At 33.2% G+C, this 19,672-nt stretch overlaps 1 protein-coding gene across 2 annotated transcripts in view; it reads left to right on the top strand.

The window, feature by feature from the left end:
• LOC124537014 (protein lozenge-like) overlaps positions 1–19,672 on the top strand; it is a 51,019-nt gene that overhangs the window by 21,169 nt on the left and 10,178 nt on the right. The window contains exons 3-4 of one of the 2 annotated variants that reach the window (XM_047113722.1): positions 125–238; positions 4,946–5,125. In XM_047113722.1, coding sequence (XP_046969678.1) covers positions 125–238; positions 4,946–5,125 — 294 coding nt within the window. The remainder of the gene's footprint in view (positions 1–124; positions 239–4,945; positions 5,126–19,672) is intronic. The other variant, XM_047113723.1, reaches the window with a different exon arrangement.

Genomic DNA, 19,672 nt, shown 5'->3' with positions numbered 1-19,672 from the left:
TATTCTATTTAACGCTTAGGTTGTCAGTACTTGTTTTTACTATCAATTATTTATAAATTTGACTGTAAGATCATATTGGGACGTATGTAAACTTTACTAAGTGTTATATTTTTCTTTGTTGCAGGAAAAAGTTTTTCGTTAACAATAACAGTATCGACGACGCCACCTCAAGTAGCAACATACCAAAAAGCAATCAAAGTGACGGTTGACGGCCCGAGGGAGCCTCGATCTAAAACAAGTGAGTTTCAAACTATATTTACAAAGGCAATGTACTAAAACTGTATTGTTATCAATCAAAATCAATAAAGCACTTTTGTATCATATTAAAGTCTTGAATGAATGAATACATCATATGGCTGTATTATAATCATTGATACTTTAATTTAAACTAGTTAGAAGAAGAGGAAATGAATTTCTTTTGACTTAGTACAATTAAGATTTTTTCATTTTACTTTTCAAAATATTGTTATTTAATAGTATTTTCTCTACCTCTTTATATTATTTTCAAGATATTTAAACAAGTCATTGCACTATGATATTCCTTTCATTATTAAGAAGGATTAAAAATATAATTATTATAGTGTAAGCGAATTATAGAATAGATTCGTTGCAGTTTCGGAAGACTTAGAAAGTTTTGAACCTAAAGCCTGTTAAATGTATCCAAGCATGAAAACGACCCCTCAACTTGCTCTTGTACAGCATGAATATCACTATTTACTAGAATCTAACATTCTTCAATAATTTTATCTATATTAATCGAAAAATCAACAAAAAAGTATATTCAGTTTAACTACTACTTACGTATGTAACGCGCCCAGTTTCACTCATTCGTATTATAATAATAAATGGCGTATATAGTAATTAACTAATCATTTAATCGCATAAATTATTAAACGATCATCATGCGTATTTAACATAAAACTAAATTAAATATAAATCGATGGACATGTCATTGCCCGGAGCAAAATTTGTTATTATTCGATGCCCTGTTACAAAAACCGCACGAGAGACGTAAACAATTAAAATATTTTATGGACAGTTCTATTATTATCGTACATAATTTTCATACGCGATACAGTGGTTGCGGCGTTGCTATCTACGAGTTGATAACAGTTTTCTTCCCACGGGACCTGGTATGGTGATATATCGTTGGGTCATTCGGCGAAGGACACTCAGGAATTAATAATAGTATTGACATTGTTTTTTTTTTATTTATTACGTAGTGATAACACTCATATTAGTTTTATACGACTTTATTTATAATACATGATGTATTATACTATCAACGAAATAACTATAAACTATTTACGACTTAGTATGGAGGAAGAGTTTTTTATGTTAAATTTTCCAGAGACTTACCAAAATACTTACCTACCTAAAATAATCTCAAATAATGTTGGTATAGTAATCTCAAGTAATCCAAATATAGACCATAACATACTTACATTATTATAACTCATTTTCAATTAAGTATTATGAAATAAAATAATAATAAGATGTTAATGAAAATTATAATACATGCCTTCCGCTATCGCAATCCACGCAGTCACGCGAAACTAAGGACTTGTTTAAAAGGCTCGAACTATCGAAATTGGCTGTCGGGCGAAAAAAAGCACGTTACGCCATATGGAGTAGCAGAGCCGGCGGCAAACAATAGTGAAATTATACCAGTAATAAGTTCCACGCACGCAACGCAACTGCTACGGATCACCTTTGTACTCACGAAAAACGACTGCTCGAGACAAAATTCAATAACATCTTACATCTATACATATAATAAAATTGGAGTGTCTGTTTGTAATATTAAAATAGCCCTTTTTTACATATACCAAAATAACATTTTTAACAATTTTTGTCTGTCTGTCTGTCTGTTTGTTCCGGCTAATCTCTGGAATAGCTGGACCGATTTTGACCTGACTTTCACTGGCAGATAACTGATATAATAAGGAGTAACTTAGGCCACAATAATATTCTTTATTTGTTAAATTCAAACGCGCACATGTTCGCGGACACAGCTAGTATTCAATAACACAGGTTATTGAACAAGTTATATTTGCTAAAGGCTCGGTAATCGACATGAGATATTTGACCTTTAATAGAATTAATTAAATATCAGTAATGTTTGTAATCTGTATTCTTAATAAAAAAAACCGAAGGTTTTCTTCAAAAACACAAAAACAAGCGAGGCAATATGGATGCTATAATTGGCCATATTCGATTTCAAGTGACGTCATATAAAGTATGTCAATAAAATCACATAGTGTTCTCACTAGTATAAAGGCATATTAACTTATACACATTTTTAAAATTAAAAAAAGAGATGTCCCAAAAACCCACTTTTCTTTCTCTTTTAAAACGATTTCATCCGCTCTAATTTTATACCGACAGGAACATTTTAGCAATTAAAGATCAACAGACAAATGGAGAATTTTATACATATTACTCGAACATAATATCAATCGATACGGTACTTCCCTCTGTATACAAATTCGGTAATAATAACTGACAGTCAATAGCAGCCGCTTACTTAAGTAGTTGCTAGTTTAAATTGAATTGTATCCCTAATTACTTGAATCATAATAAAATTACTGTTAGCCTACATAAATGTAGCTATGAATAAATGTTTAAGATTTTGCGGTACATGAATTATGAAATCATTGTCAACGAATTCTTCATAATCGTTAAATTGCCGTAGGAATGTTCCTTTTCAATGATTAACACAAAAAAAATGCAGTGACCGGACGCCAATTCCGTTTAGTAACTATTAAACTAACAAATAGTTAACGGTCTGGGGAAATATGAGAAAATATCTAGGAGCAAGAAAAAACCAAGTACTTAATAGCGGAACTATGTATGTGTTGGAAATACCAAAACCTTCGCTAATCATACATTCATTTTGGGTTACATACTTGTACTGACACGTCGAATTGCCGTCCGCACATTACCGGCCTTGACTTATATGATGATCGTAAAGTGTTTGGGATTTATCATTTTTTGTCTCTAAAATAATATGTTGATTTAACGTTATAACTATTATTTATCGGTAGAACATATGCGTCATTTTGTTGATTTGAACTGGGTATCGTTGAGTTTTGTGATTATTTCCTGATCTAGAAATCTCTTTTCTTTTTCGAAATAATGGTGATAAATATGAGATTAAAGGTAAGGTGACAGGGTTTTTGTGTATTAATCACGGTAGCATGCGAAAGCGATTCCGTAACGGCCGCCGAAGAGATGGCAAAGGTACCTACCACTGGTTTTTAGTGGTTATTACGATGTACCTACTAGGGCGCTTTAGGCACCCTGGCCAATGACGTGTATGCGCCAGAAAGAGTAAAAAAGACTTTTTGTATACCCATTTGGGTAAGTACTTACCACACCGTACTATCCAATATTAAGCCGTTAAACAAGAAAAAATATAGAAATAAAATATTTATATGCTCTGGCTTTAGGGTTGATTGAACTAATATAAATTATATGGCAACATCTTACTTCCTAAGTGAAGCATAGACGATATGAGGCAATATTATTATAAACGAACTAAAAGCTAGCAATATGTAAAAACTTAGGCCCATTCCAAACTATTTAAGGTTTTTCTGAGAGTATATATAATGTTTGTACTTGAGATTTCGTGTTTTTATGTATTTAAAAAAATATCTTCATAGTATTTTTGCTTAATAAGACCATTTAAATTTGATTTACTCCTTTTACTATTTAAAACTGATTATTGTTTTAACCAATTTCACTCATATAAGTAAGTAAATTAATATTTTTCTGCCAAAGACAACTATGGCAGTCAAAGTCACCCTCGCTTGCATTAAATACTAAACGTCGCGCGTGATTAAACAGGGAAAGGAAAATCCTGCTTACAGAACTGATATCCGAAACAAAGAGTTGAGGACAAAAGAGGTACTTAGCGTGTAAGCCTCAAACTCCGCTGGACAAGAAAGGAAGATCTCGCACAAGGGACTTAAAAGTTTGCGTTAATAGACTTAATTTGTAGATGCCCCGATGTAAGCGGCTTCGGACTGACCCTCTTTAATTGTGATGTCCTTTTGTCTAGTTTATTATCGACAGTCGATATAGCTGTGCTAAATATTACTGCTATAAAATAAATAATTATAATATATTTTTTATACATTTTAGGACTTTAAGTGAAATCTTTACTTTGTCCTCAAATAATAAATAGGTATTTATAATATATCGTACCCATTTGTATTCGACTGCTTTGTCAAACAATAGAACAATTTGAAAGTTTTGCCACAATTATATCGGAGATTAAAATTCAGAAAGTTGAAACTGTTACAAAAATATCGACTAAGAATTAATATTATGGGCACACAAGAAACACAAACTTTTTGTGTTGTAATTAACCCCACATTTGTTTGAGTCGATTTCACAGCATAATTGCGGCATATTTCGTTACATTGTGTAAACTCATAAACTAATTATGTGCACATTTTTTTCAATCTACGGGGATCGATATAATTGCGTCGGTGCCTTTCAAACAGCGGCGCTAGGGATTTCGGCGTTCAACCTGTCATTTTTTGGTTTAGAAAAAACAACTTTTGTTCCTAATAAGGTGACTGACACATGGCTATTTATTTCGAACCCAGGAAATGTAATTTTAACGTTTTTTTTTTCGTTCGGAAGTTGACTTTTGTTGTACGTAAAGCCAAAATTTTGCGATTAAATTTACAGAACAAAAAAATAAGGAGATAATAGAAATCTATACGAAGTTACTCTATGAATATTCTGAACACTTTTATATCATTTTGATAATTATACATCGCATACTTTATATGCGATGTATTTACAATTGTTTGTTCTAAATAAAAAATATATATATTATCCCTAACAATAAAAATTGACTATGTACATACTTGTTTATTAAATAAGTATTCTTATTAACACCTACAATTTCCTGTTTCATTAAATATGTCAGTTATTCTAGGTACAAATGCATCGACTCATCAAATCCGGACGATCGGTTTCCAACGACCCTTCATCTCCGGATCATCCATGGCTCTCCGCGAGATGGAATACAAATCATCAGCGAGATCGCTGCGGTCACTATCACACGAGGAACGAGAGTACAAAACTAATGCCAACTTGCCAACTGAAGGTAGGTTTTTTTATGAATATTAAAAGTCTTCACAGGACTTTTACACGTCTTTTATTCGTTCTTATTATACGTTGCGTTGGTTATTTAATTTCGACACATTATTTGATTAAGATAATAAGCGATATGAATAGTATCAATTACCCAAATAAATTCTAAACATACTCTTTTAATATGGGATAATAATTTTGAATCGACACGCCATCGAACATTGCAACGTAGATTGTATTGATTACCCCCAAACAAAAAACTCTTACTAGTAGGCTAACTAAACTAGCTAACTCTGTGTTACTAATTGCAAAATATCTTACGAGCATTCGAATATTTATTAAGACAAAGTAACATAAATTATGTAATAAGTTAATGATTTATTTAACGAACTCAAAATATTGATATTGAGAAATGAACCCAAGATAAATACATTGTCAAAGTCGTTCCATAACAATGATGACATATATTCTAACTTCATACATATAAACGCGACTACAATATTTTCTTTGTAAAACATATCGTTGTACTAAAACTAATTTCAACGTAATTATGTTCTAAATAACTATGCAAGTGTCCCGAGCCGCTAAATGTATTAACATCAGCGCTTATTGCATTCACAATCACAACCCTAACTGACTGCCGCCTTATTTACCGAGCGACGAGCCGCGGAGAAACTAGAATCTTCTAGAACTGACAGCGAAAAATTAACTTAAAATGTATAGATTTTCGCGTTTGATAAATTATGTTGCATTTAATACCTATTCTGAATAAGAAAAAAATCAGACTTCTTTCGTGTAAAATATTTAGACTCTTATAATAATACAAATCAATCACTACAATTTCTTATCTTCTTTTAATTAAAAGATCTGTATTTGACTAATCTATGTTACATACATTTTCTCGAACTTTCGAATATTTCTAAATTTTACACAGAAACACATTCATTGTTCCGTTGGATGCCTTTAAACCGACAATTTTCTTTTCATACGAACTTCATAAGTAACTTCTGTCCCATGTCCGTACTAAGTTCCACGTAAATCGAATTAGTATTATCAGGAAGAACAAAGCAACAAAACTCAGCTGTTTATAATATTAATATGATAATATACGACAGGCTGTATCGAACTACAATCTCAATAACGAAACATGATACAGTGTATCGTTTTCACGTAAGAGTAGCCTACCTATACAAATGAATAGTTACAATGTTTCACCCCGTTTAATGAACAATTTTCTAAGTTTGTCTTTATTCTTTCATATATATTGAATTACAAAGCTTGACACTTTAAAATTAAATGGATTTGATTTGAAAATTTCATGTATTCGCTGTTTTCATGCTTCAGCTTTAAAATAAGGTAGTGACTTCTAACAAAACTGTACTACATCTATGTAAAATGTAATGCATCTCCTAAACGTCGAGAAGAAGGAGATACGTGGTGAAGAAATCTCCAAATTTTCTCATAACCCCACCCCTCCTCTTTTCCCAGCTCCTTAGCAATTACTTTTATATGTCTTTTTTTATTATGTCTTTAAGTTATTAAAATTGCAATTGTTTTCTGAATGAGATAAATAATATTTTTTAATTAACCCAGATGTGTATTCGGTCTTTATTTTCGATGTCCTATCTTAAATCTTGAAACAGACCTTTAGATTTTTATGAAGAACTTTAAAATGTCTACTATAAATTAAACCATTAGATACCTAATAATTCTATGACATCAATAAAATCAAGTTAAATGTTATTTTACACACTTAATTTTTCTTGTCGTGTCTATTCATTTTTAAGTCTCGTTTATATTCTCTGGGGCGTTTACAAGGCAATCCCAGCAGCAGCTTTCATCAGCACGCGGCAATCTGCGCGCGCGCACCTAATGACGGCCATTACGCACATTATTAGCCTCTCCGGTTCATGTCAACTGGTGTTTTTTGATTAGGCAATTTGTATTAGTAAAAGATTTTATTTTTATTTTGACATTTTTTAATCTATTTTAATATGTTACATTTATTTTATACAATCAACAATGTATGTTAAAATACAATAATCATAGATACAAACGTAGCTATTGTTTACGTTTATTGTATTATTACTAGTAGAATATTATTACTTATTTATAATACGAATATATACATACTTATAAAATGATGCAAATTCGATTCAATAATTTTAAATACTTGCTTTAATTTTGTTATATAATTTTGATCAAATACGATCACATTGTCCATACGGCAAAGTGATTCAACAAAGCCTACTATAATTTAAAAAGTTATTATCTATAATTCAAGGTTAGTCCAGTAGCTAGTTCAGTTTCTTGGCAATAACACGCATTCATAATGATCTATTTCCTACCAATATACGAAATAAATTATTATTACATTTAAACCTTAATAATTCAATTCGAAAAAGTAATATGTGATTTTTATAGCATATCGTATCATTTTAAAACTCGACCAAATAAAGTAATTACAAGAATTTCAAACCACGGATACTTATATAGCATTACACATTAATAATACATGATTTGTTTCATTATACGTTAAGTCGAAATGATTGATAATTTCTCACGTTAATTTTTCATATAGATTTTAATATAAATATTGTAATGTTATGACAAAAATAATAATGATAAATTCATTGAATTGCATGATAATAAAATAGATTTAAAAATAAAAAGTTTAAATGAGTTCTTTTAAAGTAAAAGAGAACGTGAACGTGGTGTACGTGAATGCATAGAAATATTCCAGCGTCCTACTGCTTAATATCATCTGCCACTAATACAGTAGTCAGAAGAATCGATACGTGCGTATTATATTCCAATGATCAAGTCGGGGTCTGCAATCGGAACCGGCCAATTACAATCTGATGGAACACCTTGCCGTGTCCAGGGCAATCGGCGCCGATATACGACCAGATAAACAATCGTAATATCGTACCAATCATAATAACTACGAAACTAGAATGTTCTGTTTGCTGGGTTCGATTATTTTACTATATTATGTATACTGGTGCAACGTTTGTAAAGATATCACGTATTTATTTAAACTTAGATTCGAACCAGTTCTTATTCGGAGACTATTTGTTGTTATAATAATAATGAATTTATTAATGAGTCGATTTTTTCAAAATATAATAAAAGTTTTCAACTCGACAGTTTTTTCTCACGGAAATCTTTTTCGTTTCATAAATCGTCTGACGTTGTGTATATTAAGTCAATGGCCTCGGGATGGCCAACCGGAGAAAATAATAACAATAACTTCAAATGCGATCCAGAGAAAAAACAGACGCCGGCACAATGTCATTACGGCGGCGTAACGTCGCTCACAGAACTAGGAAACCATTAGACGTGCATACATTTTGAATTATTTTATTATTTTAAAAGTGTAAAATAAAATTTTATTTAATGTCATATAAGTAACAAATCCTTACTGGTAGATCTTTTTTCTCATTTTAGTATTATAATCTTAAAAATTTCAACCTTTTTCGACCTTTAAAACGGTAACTCGTGTAAACTATAACGTAATTGCAATTTTATAAAAACCACTAAAGCGAAGTTCCCATAAAATCATAACAACTTAATATCTACGAATATTTACCAGTGGTCAATTTCGAAAATAATTTAAGCATTTATTCCGATACTAATTTCACGCATAATATCAATAAATAAAATATTAAAAGAAAGTCTATTTTGGAAACATTCAATTCAGTGAACAAAGTAAAATTACATCGCACCTCATTTCCGGTACAATATTTTCGATTTGATTGATCAATTTCGATGATCAATATCTCGGGTGCTATGATTGACTACCGAGCGGCTTCGTAACAAAGATCGTAACAATGCGTCTGTTTTCTCTATTTCATACTACAACACTCGCTAAGTGCAGACGGTTAGACGATTTTGTTGAAAAAAACCGAACCTACCGAGCTTTGTATAACAGAACGTTGAACAATCGGTTACCGATGGCAGCGTCGCTTGCGCGTATTTCTGCGGTTACACTTACTCAAATAAAGTCAATCTTGGTGCGAGCGAGGGTCCGTGTGAAAATTTGATAACGAAACTATAGATCGATGGGGCTGCAGAAATCGAGGGGCAATAGCTGCGGTTTCAATCCGTGTGCTACTGTGGGATGTAATGGCGGGCGTGGGCACGAATTAGCCTTCGCACGGCGCTGTAGCACGCGCCCGGCTACATCACATTCGTAACATTAAGTCTATCAGCACGCGCCGATACCTTACTAACAATACACTTTTATCGATAATTGTATGAAGGAAATACTGATTTTAGTCAAAGCATTAGTCTGATCTGCATATTATATAAATTTGCGTATAAATTTTTATCTGACTTAGTTTAAAATTGAAAAATATGAAAGTAAAAGAGAGACGCTTGAAGATGCATCTTGGGAGCATTAAAACTATTAAAATGGAAACTGGGCGGGGCGCTGCGGGCAACATTAACTTCTCTAGCCACAAACCACAGCTCCTGGACAAACTGGACAGACGGACATACATTATCTTTTGCGTACATCACTTTTATAATTTGACATTGAGCTGAAAGAAAATAAATTAACCATATAATTAGCATCACCAACAAAGATTAGTTATAGAGACAAGTTATATGTCAAGCGATATAGAGACCTATATGAGCAGTTGGATAACTTTACTGAGCGTTTATGCTTTATTAATTTTATTTATACTCTTTTGTTATTAACACATTTACCACTCGCTCACCAGGTATTCTACACAATAGTTATTCTTTTCTCTGAAAATACTCAGCAAATACTTTCTTTTAACTGTATTTTGTTAGTACGATGAGTGACCCAGCTTAACATATAGAACAGACTTAACCCCTTCATAAGCTTTTAACATCAAACCTTTGACTGTCTATGTAAAAAAAGTAAAGGAACAGCCCATTAGTGAGAAGGCTTGGAACATATTCCACCACTCTGTTGCGGGTTGGTGGAATGCACATGTGGCAGAGTTTCGATGAAATTAGACACATAGGTTTCCTCACGATGTTTTCACGAGCACGAGATGAATTATAAACGCAAATTAAACACATACATAGTGGTGCCTGCCTGGGTTTGAACCCGCAATCATCGGTTAAGATGCACGCGTTCTGACCACTGGGCCATCTCGGCTCTCGGTGAAGGTTTTATATTGACTTATTTACTCGTATATTTCTTATAATATCGATGTGTAATCGCTGAACTATATTGGTTATATTTTTAAAATAATACTTATCAATTACTTCATGTATACCACATGTATATAACAACTTTACTAATATTATAAAACAAAAGTAGCTGTGTATGTCTATCTGTGTGTTATTCTTCCACGGCCAAACCACTAAACCGAAATCGATGGAATTTGCTATGAATCAAGTTTGAACTCCAATTAACTTTTTTATGGTAAACAAGAACAAATCATATATATATTAAAAAGGAAGTAAAACAAACGACACACTACTAACAAATTCACTACGTAGTACACACAAAGTATAGTTGGTTCTCGCTGTCTGTCTGTCATAGGGTAAGCTATGACACAGATTTTGATACAGTTTATTTTAATAGAGAATAGAGGTATATAATATAATACATGCATAATATTGTAGAAAATAACCGATGATTTTAGAGGTTTCTAATGTGTTGCATTGCAAAGTGACTGAACCCACGAGATCGATCAAAATAAAAATAAAAGTGTCGCTAGTTTTAAATATTTTACAAATTTAATTTTACCGGTTTCTATTTTCGTACTCATTACGACAGGAAAACTGTCTCGCCGTGTTAACAGTCCTTAGTATATTATTCAGTTTATTAAGCCTTTCCCCCAACTCGTTACAATCAGCCACTATTTTCCGTCGCCATCTTCCCGCGCTTGCAATAAATTTGTAAATACGCGGTCAAATGTATCAACCGCAACACTTCGAAAGGAAAACTATCTTCTTAGTTTAGCATAGGATCGACCAGGGCCGTAGCCAGGATTTCATTTCGGGGGGGGTTCGTGCTCCAGGAAAAAAAAGCAGCAGGTTTTTTTTAAAATAAGCATAACTAGGCATATTAAAATTAGACATAATTTATACACATTTATTTAAAAGACAACTGATGGCTTATTTTATGTTATAAAAGGGGGCAAACGAGCACGAGGGTCACCTAATGCAAAGTCCATCGCCCATGGACATCTGTGGGGCTTGCAGGTGCGTTACCGGCCTTTAAGGACTCCTTCCTTAAAGGACTCTCTCTACGCTCTTTATTTAAGGTTTCCAAGTCGTATCGGTTAGGAAAAAGCGTCCGCGAATGCTGGTGCAACAGAGTGGTTGTGCAAGGTAGAAAATGTCTTAAAAATCGTGATGTTGTGGTTTTTTGAACATTACGGCGGTGCGGGTGAAACGAACGAGTTGTTCGAAGGTGAAATTCCGCAGCCGGGATTAATCCAAACAATGCGTTCGAACATTTTCCGTGAAATATTCGAAAGTAGAAGCTGCAGAGTGATCAAACGTCTCTACGCAAAGCTAAAGGATAGCTACGCAAGCAGGTCGAAAAGGGCTTGATCGTCGATAATTCGAGCCGCTCTGCGTTGGATACGGACAAATGGAAGAAGCTGGTATTAAGGAGCACCCGCCCAGAGTTGTGAGCAATATTCCATGAGGGGTTCAATTTGCGCCTTGTATAGTTTTAGTAGATGGGCCGGCGTGAAATGCTGCCATGGCTTGCTGAGCACACCGAGCTTTTTTGATGCCAATTTGGATTTGCGTTCCAATTGACCGCGGAAATGAATGAGGCTCGAAATATCCACTTCAAGTATTCCGATACTAGCTGTGGCGGCTAGTGGAATCTTCTGAAATCGTGGAGATACGAGAAATGCAACGCGCAAACTTGCCTTTTTTTGGAGTTGAAGTGGACTAATTTTAACCAGGAGGTTAAGGGAGAGTACTTCCCCGCCATCAGATATTTTAATAGCATAATAGTAATCATATATCGACTAAGTTTAGCCGGCCCCAGTTGGAGACTTTGTTTAACGTTTTCCCGAGAAATATTAGCCCGGCCGGTGTATGAGGTGTCTACAGTACTGTCATCTGCATGGCAGTGAATGTTACAGATTTGCAACAATTCACTGATATGCTGAAGAAACAGAGTGGGTGATAGAACGCAGCCTTGTGCAACACAGGCATCAACGAATTTTAAATCAGAGCATGCCAAAAAGCTGGTGATCCAATTGCATAATTTCCCGGTAAGCCCGTAGGAAGGGAGCTCCGAAAGAAGCGCTTTGTGCCATACGCTATCAAGGGCCTTCGCTATGTCCAGACTGGCCGCCAACGCCTCCCACTTGCTCTCAACTACTTCCGCTCATCTATGACTAAGGTAATCTAGAAGATCACTGGCTGAACGACCCCGATGGAAACAAACAAGGAGGTGATGCTATTGGCTTATAATTGGACGGGTCTGGGCGGTTGCTCTATTTAGGGATAGGATGCACCAAAGTAGTCTTCGAGGAGTTCGGCTGCTTTCGTAGTCGGCGACTATTCGGTAAAGAGCGCTGACTATCTGTTTTTTAATAATATACATGGTTATTGATAATTTGACGTATATCCGTTAGGAGGTGAGGATAGAATTCTGCTTAATACACGGTAGAACATGCTGTGTGTGCTGTGCTCTTTTCTAGAGAGTTTCTCGGATTCGATTTTTAATACTTTATTTAAGCTATATTCCAAAATGTCTTATTTATAATTTAGCTATTGAACTGTTTCTGTTATTTTATTTTAATTTGTATTAAGTAAGTCAGTTTTTTTTCATTGATTGTTATTTTTAGTTAATTTTGAGGCAATTTTTAAAGAGCGACCTTTAGTACGAATTCGTTCCTGTTCGACTACGAATTTCCACCAACGTCCTTTCTGATCATTTTATTTCGATTGATTTGAAATAATTTCCTCATTTTTATAAATTTTTGGAAAGCTAAGAAAACGGGTATGTTTTTAAAATAATCTGCAGGCCAAGATTTATTATAATGATTTTTTTTCGTTTTTAAGGCATTTTTGAGGAAAAAAAATCAAAAAAATATTGAAATAATTTCGTTTACCGTCTCGCATTTTTAAATTTGGACCAATAATTATTGTTTAAATATTGACAAATATCCAGTGTTTAATCGTTTTTATAAAACAAAAGAAAAAAAATTGATACTTTTTTTAAATAAATTGAAAAAAGCTAAAAGACATGATAACTCAAAAATGGTTCACTTTTGGATTATGCATATGGGGGTTAAAATCATTTCAAATAGTCACCTCTATCACCTCCTAACGGATATATCTACGTCGAATTACCAATAACCCTGTACATAGAATGTATCAGAAATTTTACAATCTGTCTTACACATTTCAAAATGTAACGGCACTCTGTAAAAGGTTTATCTTCTTTAGTATCTAAAATTACTAACGTGACATTATGACATCAAAAATTAGTATCTTAATAAAATGTGAATAAGGGTATGATTATTATTGCCTCTAGTCTTTGCCTAAAATGATTCATTTTGTTTAGATTTATTGTCGTATCTAGACAAAATGGCTTAATTTTCTGAAGAAATCAATAAATACTTACGTTTTGTTTATTTAATTAGCGCAAAATATTTTTTTGATAATACGATAGCGGTTAGCGAAAAAATTTCGGGGGGGGTTTGAACCCCCAAAACCCCCGCCTGCCTACGGCCATGGGATCGACCATGTCACGGGTAATTGACAGAGAGTTTATTTGCAACCATCAAACCTTCTAGAATATCTTTTTTTATATATTTAAAAAAACTACATTATATTTACAGATAATTAATAAAGTTTGTGTACTCCAAGATCAAAGAGTATTTGATAATGCAAACTATATTAAAATTTATTTCATAGTTGTGTCAATTCTGTATTATGGCATGAATTGTAATTATTTAGAAGATTTAAATAATAAAAATCAAAACGTAAATTGTGAATATGTCGATAATCGACAAAATAAAAAATAATTTTGTGTAAAAACAAATATCATTGTCAAAAAAAATATACATATAATTTAGTTTTTTGAAATATACATATAATTTAGGCTTTCAATTGAAATCATTATTTATTATAAAAAATAATATTTTTAATAAACATTTACAGATTATTCTTTTACACTAAATTATAATATAATAAAAAAGTACTGACAAAAAGTATTAACCATATAAAGGTTATATTTACTAAAAGTCCACAGGCAGCTCGTGTCTTGATAGTTTATAGAAGTCTGAAACCGCAGACCGAACTATTTAAGTCCACATATCATAGCTTTCGTTATTCCAACTAGCTCAGCCAATTAAAGCCTAGAATTCTCACTATTTCTACAGCCTTACCTTTTCTTGCTGTGTAGTGGGTAACTTTTTATTCATATTACAAACATAACATATTGTTTTAGGGGAAATTTAAGAAAATGTTCTTTGACACAAACAATTTTAAAATGAATGCGTCGATTTTAATGCATCTGAAAAATGTCTCTTGAATGTGTTCAGGTACGTAATATTATCATAACGCTTTTGAGATCAGAGCCATTCTACATTAACGAGGAAGCCACAAGAAATAACCAGTTGAATATAAAAAAAAAATGACTTATAAAACCAACTTAAGAAAAATATCCACTTGAAAGGCTTCCATTTGTTACTCCTATTTCTATAACATAAAGTTTTTACTAATCTTTACCATGTATTTATTTTTACGATTGCCTTCACGTCTCTCAAATGGTAATATTAAAGTAGCCTGCTCCATCTTCGAGGGTCGAGGTTGAAGCTCAGCGTAATGTCTCGCATTTGCGGTTGCTGCCGGCAGGATACGAGCGTGTAGCGTAATGAGCAACACATAACGAAACCTTACAAATAATTCAACCCACGAAAAAAACACACCGAATCACGTACACCTATCCTTCAAAGGAAAAAGCGTATCGGATAGCACCGTGTAAACTCTTTTCTCTTTCAACCGTAAACGAGTGAGCGAGATGCAAATTTAATAATCGCCCCCGACATTGTCTGATACAATTTTGAGGTGTTCATCGTACTCAATACAATCAATTATTGTTCTACGTGTTGCTCGGCTGCCTTCTGTCGGTAGTGTGTTTATGAAAAAAGAATCGTTAAAATTATTCGCCACAATTTGTCTTACAACCCCAAACGCAATTTCGTTACTAATCACTTAGTAACTGCATGTCTACGGAGCAGTTGACTCATGAAGAGGTCGTAAAAAGACATTGAAAATTTAGTCCTAAATAGGTGCACTGGTGTTTGGTGATGCGACACTAATTTGATTATCCTTGTGAAAGAGCATGAGCGCTGGTCTGCACAGAAATGTTGATGAGAAGCTCGTTCGTGGCCATAGAGTCACTGTACATTTTCTACTGGTATTTCACCGCAATCTTATTTAATTACTTTTTAAGTAATATGTTTTAAATACAAACAACTTTACTTATGATTTTTTCTAACGTTTATTGGTTTATGTATTCTGTGTTTTCTTCTTTAGAGTACGAGTATAAGCTATATATCACTGTTTAATTTAACTGCTAAATAATGTATATAAGTTAGGTACGGCCGGTAAGATTTACATATATTTTTAAAATATATTTTTTAAATATGTTCTTTAAAATTATTCATATTAAGAAGCGTTTGTTTTTATATATCTATGCAATAAATTAAAAACTAGTTGCAAATCAATGTTATTATAAATGCTATAGTTTGCTAAAGAACAGCATCATTACTGGTAGGTATGCCGACTGCCGAGATGTGATAGGTAACGCTAGCCCGCGGGTCTCGTGTTCAGGGTATAGTGTTACGCGAGCGACCGGCTGTATCAACGGTCGTCAATCGGCCAGATCCATTCCCTGTAACAATACCTTCGGTGTGGTCACAACACGAGCGAGAATACAAGAGCCAGATAGCGGAAGCGATTAAAACAATATTTATTCACGGAATAAATTATCGATTATTCAATATATGATTTGCTATTTTTTTTTTTTTTGTTGATGAAGTTTAAATCAATAACTTGTTTTTTTTTGTGTGTCAAGTTATAGGTAGGGGATTTACCTACAATTATGTTTATTTGAACCACGCAATTTTTATTCTGGCGTTAATATTTCTATATTTAGAAACTCACTATAACCGACATTAGCATGTATTATATATGATCAAATTACAATAACGAGTTATTCTAACTTTTGCACTATAATAATAAATATACTAAATATGATTTTCAATTTAATTAATGGCATAACAATAAGAAAAAGAAATAGAAGATCTGAAAGCAGAGACACGTCATACTTGTCAACTCAATCATAATAATATAAAGATGCACACAGATACCCCGACTTTGAAGGTTTATTAAAAAAAATTGTCAAGTATACATATATCAAATATACTTGGTGGTAGGGCTTTGTGCAAGCCCGTCTGGGTAGGTACCACCCACTCATCAGTTATTCTACCGCCAAATAACAGTACTTAGTATTGTTGTGTTCCGGTTTGAAGGGTGAGTGAGCCAGTGTAACTACAGGCACAAGGGTCATAACATCTTAGTTCCCAAGGTTGGTGGCGCATTAACGATGTAAGGACTAGTTAATATTTCTTACAACGTCATTGTCTATGGGTGATGGTGACCACTTACCATCAGGTGGCCCATATGCTCGTCCATAACCTATACCATAAAATAAAAAAAATAAAAAATAAAAATATATTCCTCTACGAACATGTTTCTTGGCCACTCATTCTCTACAACTTACATTACCCGCAGTGAACGTGTCTTAGAACAGGACGCACTGAACCGCGCAATATTACCGTTTGTGCTTTGTAAAGCCTTACTTATGTATTTACTCGATCATTAGCCATGACATCTGTCATTATACGCTAATTAATATTTGATCGGTGCAGCTGAATTATACAAAACTCACACCGATCTCTATCGAAACATAGTACTGGTTGAATAGAATCAAATGTCATAAGATAGGTTTATTTTTCTACAATTTTGGATGCAAACATAACATTTAGACTTAATAAAATTTGTGAAATATTTCAATTCGATATTCAAATAATATGAATATAAATAGGCAAATTAAAATAGTTCAGAATCAATCGTGTTAGTTAACCGACCTTTTTTGTGAACATTGACGAGATTTATAACAATGTATAAAAAAATGGATATAAGAAAATTATGAACATGTAGGTTCATAAATATTCCTCTTATTTTCAATAATTATGATGGTTGAATTTCGACCACTGTGCCAGTACTAGTGTATATCTATGTTTATGAAAATGACGATGTTTAATCTAAACAAACATCACTGATTTAACAAGTTCAGTTTTTACTTGTAGAGTAAAGTATTTATCATTTTAATGGAATATAAATTTACTTCAACTATCATGTAGTCAGTAACTATTTGAAAATCGAATTATGGAGGCAAAGAAGAGAGTCCCCTATTAAAATAGAAAATATTTATATACAAGACATACATAATAAATAGTTGTTACGAATAAAAATATTGCTAGCATATCTTGCCTTTTATTACAAGTTATTAATAACTTAAAATATTAATTTGTTAGTTTTGAATTAATTTGAAGAACTTACTCTTATCTTATGGAACTGAAATATTTCATGTTGGTTCAGATTTGACTAAAAGGCACTTTTGCGGTAAGCATGACTAGGTATTAGCAAAATAACTATATCGAATATATTCTTTAAATTATTTTTATCATGAAATATCGAAAAAAACGTAAGGATTATTGTGATTGGGAATTTAAAATAAAAATCGAGCCTTCATCGAGGGCCGTCAAGCACAGGATGTATCGAATTACGCCGCGTTACGATGTAAATGATCAGTAACAAAAACTTAACAAAACAACGAGTTAATCTCGGCGGGCGAGGGGTGAGAAATATTCTTATGGGAGTTTCATGTGATTTATAAAGCTTCAGGGAAGTATGCGCGGCTCTTAGCGTTACTCTTTTGTTTTTACTCATAACGTATCATATCGCTGACGTTCAAAAATATTATGAAAATTTAATATGTATTATCTGTATACAACAACATCCTGTAAATTCCCACTGCTGGGCTAAAGGCCTCCTCTTCGTTTGAGGAGAAGGTTTGGAACATATTCCACCACGCTGTTCCAGTGCGGGTTGGTGGAATACACATGTGGCAGAATTTGATGAACGATGTTTTCCTTCACCGCTGAGCACGAGATGAATTATAAAGACAAATTAAGCACATGAATCAGCGGTGCCTGCCTGGGTTTGAACCCGCAATCATCGGTTAAGAGGCACGCGTTCTAACCACTGGGCCATCTCGACTCATTATCTGTATACTTAAATTTAATACATCGTAAATATGTTACTGACATAATTTAACATCAAATAGAAGAAGAAAATCAGTTCTTGGATCGACTTGATTATAAAATCGTAGCGTAGGTTGAGCGCAAGGACGATACAGCCTAAAATGGCGCTCTCGTGCTTCGCAATGACCAAGTAATTTTTCCGTGAACTAATTTATCTAATATGTAATTCATATAATTTATTCGTACCTTGATAATCTGAGTCAATGAGTAATTTAACTCAATTCTACGTTTACCGAAGAACCAATAACAAGATTATTGTATGTTTATTTTTTTTAATACTAGAAACATTTGTGTATACACTTTTACTTATCATTTAAATGTAGAAAAACTGTTAATATTTATTTGTATTTAAATACTTTTAGATTCCGTAATACATATTATCGAAGAATGTTTGTTTATGGATAGAATTTTCAAGTTTGTAAGCGTTCTGTTGATTTCTTTACAAGAAATATTGCTCACGATTGTGTTTATGCATAAACAACTTGATTAACTCTATAAATAGTATGTTAGCACTTAAGGAGATTAACGATGTTTGCTTTATTGTCTTAAACTCAAAAAAAATGTGAATACGTGATACCTGGCAAATTACGCTAATTAAAATTTGATATTTCTTTTATTATACACTACCCAGCAGGGTTAGAAAACGATGCTGTTTACCGTCACGGCATACGTGTCAGCCTTACCCCCAAGGGGTACCAATAGGTCCACATTGTTTTATTTTGTTAGTTGCATTAAAGTTGCATATAATTTTATCAGTCATATATCAAAGGTAATTTAGGTCAATATTAGTAATTTACCACAAAGTTTGCATGAAATGTGTGTAACAAGAACTGATCAAAGGAAGCTAATTACCGCCGCCCTAATCAACGCCCTTGATTGCTTCATGTGTTTGCGTTCGACGCGACGCGCCTGACGACCTATTGTAATTTTGCTCATAAATAACTATTTGACTAAACAACAATGCTTCAGCGGAACACCAGTTTGATAATTCGATCGTACATTATACGTATGGCCTGGATTTCGGAACATGTGTAGTAAACGTCACCATACGTCCTGAGATATTTTTTTATACTGGACAACATCACATGCTCTGATCCCAATGTCAATTGTTAAAACATTTGTGTTATGAAAATTCAGAAGTAACAGTACCACAAACACCCAGACTCAAGACAACATAGATAACTAAGGCACTTTTTCTACAT

This window comes from Vanessa cardui, chromosome 17, assembly GCF_905220365.1.
Source record: "Vanessa cardui chromosome 17, ilVanCard2.1, whole genome shotgun sequence".
Classification (NCBI taxonomy): domain Eukaryota; kingdom Metazoa; phylum Arthropoda; class Insecta; order Lepidoptera; family Nymphalidae; genus Vanessa; species Vanessa cardui.
The sequence above is the reverse complement of the archived record's forward strand: the minus strand, read 5'-3'. Positions and strand labels throughout refer to the sequence as shown.